Consider the following 12,128-nt stretch of genomic DNA (forward strand, 5'->3'; position numbering starts at 1 on the left):
CCCCCAACCCTCTCCTCCCCGTAGTAAGCTCCAGGGAACGTAAAACCGGGTTTTTAGCCGGTGGGAATCCGGCACTGTCTGGGTCCTCCCTTTCCAGTCGTCCATAAACAGTAGATTAATAACCAAGGGTGGAAAGTGACCCATTTCACCCGAGATACGCACTTCGTTCGAGGCTAATAGTTCGAGGGGCAATGGGTAATTTCAACCGAGTTAGACACTACTTTTCATTTCGACTGTGAGCAAAGTAAAATGCTACAAACAATGAGATAATAATAAATTGAATTTACTTATATCCAACCTCCAGCGGTACCTTTTCGACAGGCAACTTTCCACGGCCGACTACAAAAAAAAATCGATTTGGTCACGACCAAGGAGCTTATATACAAAGCTGGAGGTTGAACGCCGAACGAAGAAGTTTGACCTTTATTACTTATTTATGTATTCCATCTCTTTCTTTCACATTTCACGAATGACTTCCATCGCTTTCTTTAGTTAAGTTAGATACTTATAATTTATTTTGGCTGATACGTTGCTGTTACGGTCATGATATGATACGGTGTAATGGGAGACCTTACCTTACCTTACCTTAAGGAGACCGAACAAAAATAAAAAGCAGATATATAGACATTTAATTTACTTAATACAATTTTACACATTTACCTCCTGATTCACCATCCATTGAGTTTATCTGACTGCCGTCTATTCGAACAAAACAAACAGAGACGGCAATACATTTATCCGTCAGATAAAATTAAATAATGGGTGGTGAAACAGCCCCTTAAAGTGGTAACATCTGATACAAAATTACGTCACTATTTTTTAAGAGTTCGTACAATCACCAGCATTAATATCTGCCACAGCGGAGCGTGCAAAAAAATCTGACCCTTCCGGCCCTAGAAATAGAGTAGTATCAGATATTTATGCACGCTTGTTGTGTCAGATATTGGTGCTGGTGACTGTACCTCAAAACCTTTAATTTTCTGAATGAAGTTTATGAACATTATTTCAAGGGACAACTTTGTTGACGAATTATTTAAGATAGGTACAAGTTTTTTTCTAAGTAGTGAGGAATATATAGTTATTTTACTGTACTATTACCATCTATTACACATAAAATTGAAGGATTAATATACATTTAGCAAGACTTATCTTATCACGCTAAACACAAAGAGTAATATTTGCCTCGACGTTTCGACCACATTGCAGTGGCCGTGGTCACGAGTAGACTCTGTTAGCATGATAAGGCCTTTGTGTTGAATTTTGACTGAGAGAAAATCAAGAAAGTTTAAAACGTTATATTTATTAGCAATCCGTTTTTAATATATTTTTTACTTTGTTGGTACAGTCAAGGTCATAAATATATGAACATTACCAAGACGTCACAAATATACACCTTTATGACAATAACCATAAGGTCGATGTATACATATATTTGACGCTATAGCTGTATTTATTTATGCCCTCGACTGTATCATAGGAAAAAAAATTTTGCTCTCGTCTGACAGGACTCGATTCTCTTGCTTTAACCACAGTTCAACATACAAGCAAAATTAATATTGAGATCTGAAGAAGTTATTATGGTGGAGCCAGACGAGCGTATTTTTGAGTTCTCAGTTGCGTATTGTCGGTCGCGTAATTTTAGTTTCATACAATGTGTCGCACAAACTGAACTTTCGTACGCAACCCAAAATGAAAATGAAAATAATTTATTGCATAAAAAGCTTATAAGTAAACAAGAGTCTACGGCTCTGGATCCTGTGATAGGAGTCCCTGTGTTGCAGGATCCAGGTAGGAAATAAGACCGATTAATATAGGTATGTGTTACATAACTACTAATTACTACCTGCTATACTGCTTATATACTATAACTTACGATTATTATAGAAAATACTCGGCTCACGACTCAAAAAATCACGCTCGTCTGGCTTCACTTCACCCTTCCACATTTAACTTACAATTTATTTATTTCTAAATTTATTTTTTTTTTTTAAAAACGCCTATTTATTTCTCACGCATCCGTAACTCAGCTTATGTTATGGATGTCCGTGGGCGGCGGTGATTGCTTTCCATCATGTGACCCGCCTGCTTGTTTTCCTCTATCATACATATAAAAAACTTGACTTACTGACTTATTACCGGAATTATTTATTACCGGTAATAAATATAATAATAGACTCACTAAGCAAAATGTACAATTCCTACTTCATAATCTCGCTAATCTTATTATTAACATCAGTCTTAAACCATGTTTAAACCAACTATGTACATTTAAATTTGAATATACCCCCTAATGTATTTAACATTTTCAATACAAAGAACTACAGACGCACTACTGAGGTAGACTTATTAAATGGGTCAATGAACATATAAGTGTATGTCATTCTGTCCCGTAACTCAGGAGACGTCAGTACACACAGTACAGATACACTTTCTGAGATAAATGTACAGTTTTTTTTTTACCGTCTAGCTATCACTGTTCATGAGATAGCCTGGTGACTGACAGCGGAGTCTTAGTAATAGGGTTCCGTTTTTACCCTTTGGGTACGGAACACTAAAAAATAAAAATAATTGTCCAATATTTTCTAATGATCTAACTGACGGACCAATTTTTTTTTAACCAAGAAACTACCCAATTTCCTTGTGTATCCCAATAGCTTGTCTGTGCACAAATTTCTTAATTATACCCCTAAATTAATCTCATAATGGCACTAGCTGACAGCAGGTTGCTTATGAGCTAAATACAAAGTAAATATACTTGTCAGAGCGCTAACTAGAAATATAACGTCGAACCATCGGTGGTAGAAATTAAACTGAAGATCGCCTAAAACCTGGGTTATGATTATCCTGTATTCAGGTGGCATATTCATACGCATCAGCAGGACAGACGAACAGAAATACATGCCCATAATCTGGGCGAGAATCAGCACGATGATGTTCGATGATTTGGATGATGATATTTTGTAGAAGAACTGGAAGAGAAAATATACTGTTACGACACAAAATATAATGTTACGACACAAAATATACTGTTACGACAAAAAATATACTGTCACGACACAAAATATACTGTTACAACACAAAATAATAATAGTACTGTTGTGTCTACTCTTGTTTCTGATATCCTGTCAATCGTTCATAGGTTAATTGGAAGAGATCCATTTAAAGCATAAGTTCGTCTTTGAACATCTTATTATCTTGTTATCTGTTAATTTCATGTGTTTTTATGTACAATAAAGAGTATAGGTAACATAACAATATACTGTTACGACACAAAATGACTTAATTTCAGTCAGCACCAAAGTTAGTACCAGAAATATATGATTAATCCTTACCTTAGTAAGTGTAAGAAGCAACCCTCTAATGCTTGTGAAGACGATAGCACCGACCAGTATGAAGGAGACGTGTTGCGACCAGAATGCCACGTCTATCCGGAGACCTAACCAGTGCACTACCAGCTCCAGCCCGCGTGTCACCGGGTCCTTTTTGCCCACGCGGTCGAACACTATGTTTATCGTGGACTGGAAAAAAGGGGGTCCATATTAGAAAAGGTTATCATATCAGACGTAGGACGTCCACTGTTGGATATAGGCCTCCCCCATAGACCTCCGGTTTCTTCGGTTGGAAGCGGCCTGCATCCCACCGTCCACCGTGAACTCGCGGCTTTAACCAGGTCATCCATCCATCTCGTTGGTGGCCGTCATAAGCTGCATCTCCATAGGAGAACTTTTTGTTCTGTCATCGTCCATCATCATCGAGGAATATATTTCAAACTAGCTTTTGCCCGCGGCTCCGCCCGCGTGGAATTCGGTTATCGCGCGCTGTTCCCTCGGGAACTGTGCATTTCCCGGGGTAAAAAGTAGCCTATGTCACTCTCTGGCCCATAAACTATCTCTATGCCAAAAATCGCGTCGATCTGTCCCTCCGTTTCGACGTGAAAGACAGACAAACATACACACTTTCGCATTTATAATATTATAGTATGGATTATATACTCACCGGCACAAACTTTAGCCCACTCTACATACAAAAATACTTATTACTACATACATTTGAGGCCCAAGTTTTTGCCGCTCAGTATATCAGAATTCAGTTTTGTACAAGACATATTCGATACTCACGATAAATATCTTCCATATGCAATACAGCGAGAAGAAATAACCCAGGAAGTTGAAGTATTTGCCCTGAAAAGTGTTAGACCAGTCTATTTTTTCACGGGCCGTCCTCGCATCATGAGCCTCAAGAAACAACTGCCGACTCAGTTCCTCTAGAGCGGCGATTTCTTGCCTGAGCTGTGTTATATCTAGAAACAAATTGTCAAAAAAAGATTTGCTAGCTTTTATTTAACGTGCAAGTCCATGTAGGTACATTAGAGATTAGTGAATTATACAAGTTTTATACAACTCACTTTCTGCCCCATAGTTCAACGGGTTAGCAATACTACCAAAGCTCGACAAAATATTCGACCAAAATCCTTTATTCCTTGAATTGGTCTGGTCCAACAACCCATATTGCTGTCTCCCTCCAACTTGGTTCTCCGCTAGTGCTATCCTTTTCTTTTTCACTAATATCATATCCATGGTTTGGAGTAGTTTCTTCTCAATTGACAGTACATCTGAGTGAGTTACAGGTCTGGAATAATAATAATATTATATTATGGTTATATTATACGAGCCTCTTAGCACAGGTATTTTTATAGTTAAAAAGAGGTGCCAACTATTGTAGCTCATTGGGTTAGTTCCACTAAACGTCCGCAACGACCGTGCGGGCTTCATGACAAGCACATTAAGGTCGAGGGTTTTATTTGGGGGGTTGCAATCAAGGTAGACTGCATGTTACGACACTGTTTACGAGCAAGTGTGATGAAAAATATATATCTACACTATAAGTTCGTGTGTGTGTACAGCCGACAACCGAACGATAGTGTGAAGACCTGATAGCCAAGTAATGAGGGCTATCGTTTTTTGTCTCACTAGATGGCGCACTGTTGCGTGAAGTTTTTAAGTATAGCTTTCAAAGTCTGTTATTACGGGCGTGAAAACAAAGTTTAGATTAAAATCATATTTAATACACCTTAAAACCGTACCATAAAAATATCGAGCATGCCACAGTGTTGCATAGTTTCCGAAAGACAAAACTGTCTCAAAACACAGACATTCATAGCCCCGTAACGCATAATTGCCATAATTAATTTCAGATAATGCAAAATATTCACAAAATTATTCCAATTATAAATAAACCCGCGTAGCTCACCCAAAAGCTATGAGATTTGACATTTCGGAGACCTCACGCTACACTAGCGCCTCTAGCGGCGAATTCATTCGCGATAGCCCTCATTAGGTTAGCCCAGGATTTAAACCAGATCCTCTGCCTGAGAGGCCAGGTGAGACCACTATGCCACCACGGCTATATTGTTTTATTTTACCTTATAAAAATAGCCATGGATGTGTATGGATAGTTGACAGCACCAAATCCTGACAGTAACGCCATCACTGTCACTCCTATGACGCCTATGCGCGACACTCCTTGCTCTATAGAGAATATACCCTGCAATTAAACACATTCTAAATCAAAATCTACTTTGTCGATTTAAAACCCCATAACTGCCACAAATTATTTTAACAGCGGCAATGGTAAAAGACCCGGGAGACGAGCTGTCGGTAGGCCTCCAACAAGATGGAGCGACGACCTGGTTAAGATCGCGAGATCGAGGTGGATGCGGAAAGCACAAGACCGGTCTGAGTGGAGAACCTTGGGGAGGCCCTGACTGCTGATGAAAGGAAGGGTAAAAGGGTCATTCTACTTCTTACCACAGATTTTGTATCCCCAGAAGAAAGTAGATTATACAACAAGAGCATAAAACGAGCCATTTCACCCGAGGCGTTCATATAGCCACCCGAGCCGGTATAGAGATATGTTGAGGGCAAAATGGATTTAATGCTTGAGTTTTACACTCTGCCTTTCCCTTCGATTGAGAGAAAATGAAATAGCAACAGTGAAAACAATTGTACACCTTCTAGGTAAAGAAAGAAAGAAAGAAAGAAAATACATTTATTCACAACACAAGACATAACAATAGTATTAAGTACAAATAGACAACACGTAGGAAAGTATGTGTCATTGCGGTTAGGGTAGGTTAGGGTAGGTAGTACCTTTTATTTTTCATGCATTGCTATATACTTTTAATTTTTTAGTTATATTGATTTATTTTCATTGATTTGTAGTTTCATATAAAATAAAATTATCAACAAATATATAGATACTTTTTGTTTGTGGCTGTTGACACCTGATTACCTTGGTCTTACGAAGATTTTACTTTATGCACTAAAGTATAAAAAGTAATTTTATGTCGCCTAGATCCAGCATAAATACCAACTTTACGTAAATGAGAAGTGAAAAAATATTTTATCTATTTTTATATATTTTTTATAGGTAACAAAGTTGTCAATCAGCAAAAGAGCTGAGACAGTAACATAGTTGTACATTTTCATATTCCAGGCTATAAATTCTAAAAAAAAAAGCGTGTCAAATATTCTGTGCTTATCTTTTTTTAGTAGCTAGTGTAAGTTAAAACGCATTACAAAAATAAAAATTTCAAGATTCTTTGTAATCGTAAAAAAAAGGGTACAATGACCCAAAACCGTGCTGTAGGAGCGCTGGCGCACAATTCACGATTAGTTTTCAATTCAAGATCTCCTTGACAAGGAACCGCAAAATTGTTAGAAAAATTTCAGGCAATATAAAAAGTCTTAACTACTATTATATTATGAACTTACTTGCTTAGGACTGAGTATAGGAAACGGGTCACCAAGCTTCCAGAAGAAATATAGGTATATAAACCAGACACACACCGTCATTGGCCTAATCATGTTCTTGGATACTGCAACAGTTAATATAAGGTTAATTTATTTATTGTTCTTGAAGATTTAAGTACTTCGTAAGCAGAATTTTAGTTGTTTTTGACCTCCCCTCCACCTTATCGGCAAAAGTAAGCAAAGTTCTAACTTCATGGTTACCCAAACAATGGTATATACTTTTTTGTAATTTTGAGGACCATAAATTTTTTTACATAATAATATTTCATTTTTATGTAGGTAGCCATATTTTTTTAAATTAATGTAGTTGAAATGCGTTGCCAACCTAGAGGCCTAAGATGCAGTACCTCACGTGCCAGTAGTTTCACCGGCTGTCTTACTCTCCACGCTGAAACACAACAGTGCCAGCACTGCTGAATAACCCCCCCCCCTCCATGTCATAAAAAAGAAGCTAAGCAACAATCCCCATCCTTTGGGGCTGCTTACGTAATACTAGAACAACTCCAAATACAGTAGAGATGTCATTTGATACAATGGACTTACCAAATCTTACATTGCTAATACAAAAGTATGCAATGTAAAATGGGAGGAGTGCTATCACCATGAACAGCAGAGAATACAAGCCCAAGTTCCAATGGAAGTAACGGGAACTGTGAACAATAGGTTACTTTTTTTTTATATATGAATAATGAAATTAATATAATATCCTAAGCAACAAAAAGTTGGAAAACTCCCGACATTGTCACTTCAAAGTTCAATATCTCCAAAACGGCTGAACCGATTTTGATAAGACATGTGTAAGAACCATCGCTAGAACACCTGCTTTCAAATAAAAAAAAATGCTTTCAAATTGGTTCACCTGTTTAAGAGCTATGGTGCCACAGACAGACAGACAGACACACATAGCGGTCAAACTTATAATACCCCTCTTTTTGCGTTGGGTGTTAAAAATAGGTACTACTCATCCACAACAAGTTTCGTCAGGTAACTAAACAGAATAGTCAGGTATAGGTTAGTTACATTAATCTTGTAAGTCCTGACTTTTTTATCATACATAATTCTACAGACCGACCCGAGAATTCTAAGTTTTCTGATTTTGGAAACTAGTTACATAAATTTAAAGTCCATATTTCATTGTAAAATTTGTACTCCACCAAGTACATTCGGCTGTTATTCTTACAATTGATTTGTACTTTGTGAAGTACATGGGGACTTACGAGGTTAAGATGAATAGGTATGGACATTTAGAAAAATTCTCACAAGATACTGAATTCTGCAAGTAGTTTTTACATACAGTAAAAGTAAACATATCATACACCAGCTGAATTATATTTAAAAAAAAAATATTTACCTTGAATCCAAGTAACCAATGATTTCAAATATAATCAGTTCAAACATAGTGCAGCTCAGTGCAAAAGTAACTGAGAATATTAACTGCACTAATGTGTGGTGAACTTCATAGTCACGGAACAGCTGCTTGACGAAAAATATCCATCCGCCCACGAAAAACACCGTCTGAAAAGAAAAGCATAACTTTGATCATTTTACTTTTTTTAAGTGAATTTGAACGCAAAGGAAAAGACATATACGTAGTTGTAGGATGCAGAAAGCAAAAGATATATATGTGAGTGAAATATTTAATATTAAGGAGATCATTATATGTGTGTAAATACGATCAAAAACTAATAGGAAAATACAAACATAACCCCAGTTTTTTACCTGAGAAATAAGAATGATTAATGTGTCCTCGAGAAAAGTCATCTTATTTTTTAAGTTACTTCTTATTACACGGTTTCTGTATTTGTTTTTAAGAGAATTTTCGCAATATTTTAGCAAAAAGCGCAAAAAGCAAGCAAAATAGAATTTTGCACCGACTCGATCGACTGTGCGGAGTACTCAGTGTTGCCAACTCCTAGAAACTCGAGGCGCTAAACTCAAAATCAAGTCGCTAGAAAGTAGCTAAAAATAATTCCACCAGGAGCGAGCGGACTCAGGACTATGTCTGGGACACAAGAGGCCACTGGTGGTCTGAAAGGTTGGTATAGGAAAAAAAAACAACAAATTATAAGATCAATCAGAATTCACTGAAGTTGATTTGAATATTTTTTTAAATAGCGAAAGCTAGAGCATAAACGAATAGAGCTTTAAATAAATAAAGTTTGGATTTGGTGCGCAAGCGCGTTTGTCGCTTTCCATGGCACTGTATAATTCTAGTCGTCGTCGAGTTGATAAAAAAATGTATCCATGATTGATCCTAGAACTGTTTAAATTTGAATTCCAAAAGTCGCCAGATGTCGCTAAACCATTTTTGCCGTCAAAACTTTTTTTTAGTCGCTAAGACTTAAGCAAAAATCGATAGTTCTAGCGACAAAATTGCTAAATTGGCAACACTGGTCACTGTCAAGTCAAGCTGTCAAGTGTCAACGTCAAAATAAAAAAAAAAGAATAACAAATGACATTACGTTTACGTTTCATAAGACAGCTTGAACAAGAACATATTTCATGTAGGATCAGTCCTGGATTTATAAATAGGCCGTACCTATAGGCCGCGGCATAGGGGCGGCAGCGGCCTAGGGGCGGCAGATTTCAAAAAAATGTTATTTTAGAAACTTACATAGGGCGGCGGATATAAAAACCCATGTAAAAATAATGTCAAATAAATACTTTTTCATTCATTTTATTCATTCAAAGTGGCCTACACTCATAAAAAACATAAATCCGCCACTGTGTAGGATTCACATAGGATGATATTTACTCATTAATTTCATTCATTCTTGCACAGAGAGAAAAGCAAAGAGAAAAATAAAAAGCAAGCGATAGGCAGTCCTGTCGTTGTCAGAGTATAGCTACTCAAACAAAGCAAACGGGGCACTTTCTGACTTTCTGGGGCCAAATTTTACTGACACTTTCTTTTCACGGATATGGAAACTCGTAGAACGCATTCAAAATTAGCAAACTGACAAATAAGCTATTCTAAGAAACCAATACAATTGTAGTTATCATGGTCCAAATATCAACTTTGCTTTCTCAGCGTACTTTTCACATGGAGCGAGATAAAAAAATAGATGAGTTTTCTTTTCCTTATATGTATGACTTCATTTTAGCATTATAATTATACTTACAGAATATACATTCTGACTGACGGCATTTTATTTTTCTGAAGTCACTTCATAAAAGAAAATAAGTAATATGACTGAAAATACAGTAACGTAAGTAGATGACGTGTCAGAGTAAAGTCAGTAAAGTAAAGTGCGGAGATTAGGTATAAGTTTTGTTCGCAAATAAACAGCGGCGGCCTTACCCATGGCGAGGCTCCAGGCGGCAGGTCTTTGCGAGGCTCTTTGTCCTTCGTGAAAAGTATGTGATGCGAAAATATAATGAAAAAATGTATATTTTTTAAATCTACTAGGTTTGTTGCCCTGTTCACCACCCCTGAGGCCGCCGCTGCAAATAAATCAATCTTCTTTTTCTTTTCCTTCTTCTTGTCACAACTCAACCCTAACCTAACCCATGTCTTACAAAAACTCATATTGTGTTCTGACTTTTCTTTCTCGCTCCACACAAAAAGTAGGTAGGTACCTACCTATACGTCGAAAAAGTTGAAATTTTGGACGACGATATCTTAGCAATTTAAAAAAGTATCTTTTTTTATACTAACAAAGGTTGGATAGCAGAGATCCCTTCAGGAATAAGACCGCCTCTTTACTTCGTACTATTTTTTGCAGGTAACTTTATTTATTTTCTTTTTGTATCTATAAACAAAACAACAAACAAAAAAAATCTATACCTACTTCGTTTAATTTAACGTTTCATTATATTAATAATTTGAACATGATTGTTTGGATTATGAAATAGAAATAAAAATAAAAACACATAAAATAATTAAAACTAGCTTCCTCTTCCAAAGGCAGCGCAGCGCGGGTATTGTAGGTACCCAAGACGCTGGCGGCGTTGCCTCGCTAGAGCGAGAGGGACCGCATGACACGAACTTCGAGTTTCATAGTAGCCCTGCTGCTCTTAGGTCGCCAGAGAGAGACACCGATTAGTTTGTCCGACACTTCTTTCAACGTTTGAATTAACGGTCAAATTGCAACACGCGTTTCTCGGTATTTCGGACACAAATAGACTAAAAATATCCCAAACATTTTTACTGTCCATGTGGCAAAGAACCTGTAAGTATAGGTAATAACATTTACTAGTGGTATTTGTTATTTTTTTTATTACTATAGAAGTTAACACAATTTCAAATTAATTCAATGTTGCATTTAAAAACGTGTGCATATTTTATCGTTAAGTTTTAAATGTAAATGTAAGGTTTTTCCCGTGGGTTTTTTTTGACTGGATGGCAAACGAGCACGTGGGTCTCCTGATGATAAGAGATCACCACCGCCCATAAACATCTGCAACACCAGGGGTATTGCAGATGCGTTGCCAACCTAGAGGCCTAAGATGGGATACTTCAAGTGCCAGTTATTTCACCGGCTGTCTTACTCTCCATGCCGAAACACTACAGTGCAAGCACTGCTGCTTCACGGCAGGATTAGCGAGCAAGATGGTGGTAGCCATCCGGGCGGACCTTGCACAAGGTCCTACCACCTGCAAAACCCACCTGCTGGGTTTTTCTATCTACAGCTTTATGTTGAACTTTAACGTCCTTTGTAAACGCTCATTCAGTGAGTGAAGTGAAGTGCCGTGGTGTGGTGTGGTGTGTGTGTATAGAGTTGTCGGGTACGGGTGTCATGTCATTCTCGTGCATTTTCTGAGGCCCAAAAAGCTAAATAAATCCAAATTGCATACTTAAATAACCATGTCCATTGTGTGCTAATTAAAACCGTACTATCGTCATTTGTGTTCTTGCCGAATAATTCGTAATCAAGGTAAGCAATTTATCTTTTAATACTTAGGAATCCAATGAGACACCCTTTTGGACCTTACATCATTCATGTACTTATTAATTTTTCTGACTGAAACGTTTATAATATGATATCGTAAGTCATTCTAGCATTCAAATAAGTGACGAATATTTTGTGAACTTAAGTAAACAAATTCAAATTTGCATAATTTTGATAGTGGTAGGTATTTATTTTTCAATAGTGCACAGGTCGTTTTTTATGTGCATTTATAACCTTGATTGGTGCCGGTTCGTGTTGAATATTGTTGCAGTTTGTATGATTTAAAATATTTGTTGTCTTGATCTCAGTTGGAATTGGGAACATCTCATTTATAGCCTCTGAAGTCGTAACCTTTTTTAACATTTTTGATATTATTTCAACATTCTTAAAATTCTTGATTCAATGCGGAAACGAGTCTATTGAG

The 12,128-nt window shown here is 37.0% G+C and overlaps 1 protein-coding gene across 1 annotated transcript; it reads right to left on the reverse strand.

Moving 5' to 3' along the window:
* Nucleotides 1-1,281: 1,281 nt before the first annotated feature.
* Nucleotides 1,282-8,716, reverse strand: GPHR (Golgi pH regulator). Its single transcript, XM_074109656.1, has 9 exons — nt 8,532-8,716; nt 8,164-8,327; nt 7,356-7,462; nt 6,774-6,877; nt 5,423-5,544; nt 4,406-4,629; nt 4,119-4,300; nt 3,333-3,518; nt 1,282-2,969 (listed from the first exon to the last, which is right to left on the reverse strand). The coding sequence occupies exons 1-9, from the start codon at nt 8,571-8,573 to the stop codon at nt 2,709-2,711; spliced, it is 1,392 nt and encodes a 463-aa protein (XP_073965757.1). The 5' UTR covers nt 8,574-8,716; the 3' UTR covers nt 1,282-2,708.
* Nucleotides 8,717-12,128: the final 3,412 nt, after the last annotated feature.

Source organism: Choristoneura fumiferana, chromosome 29, assembly GCF_025370935.1.
Source record: "Choristoneura fumiferana chromosome 29, NRCan_CFum_1, whole genome shotgun sequence".
In the NCBI taxonomy this organism is placed as follows: domain Eukaryota; kingdom Metazoa; phylum Arthropoda; class Insecta; order Lepidoptera; family Tortricidae; genus Choristoneura; species Choristoneura fumiferana.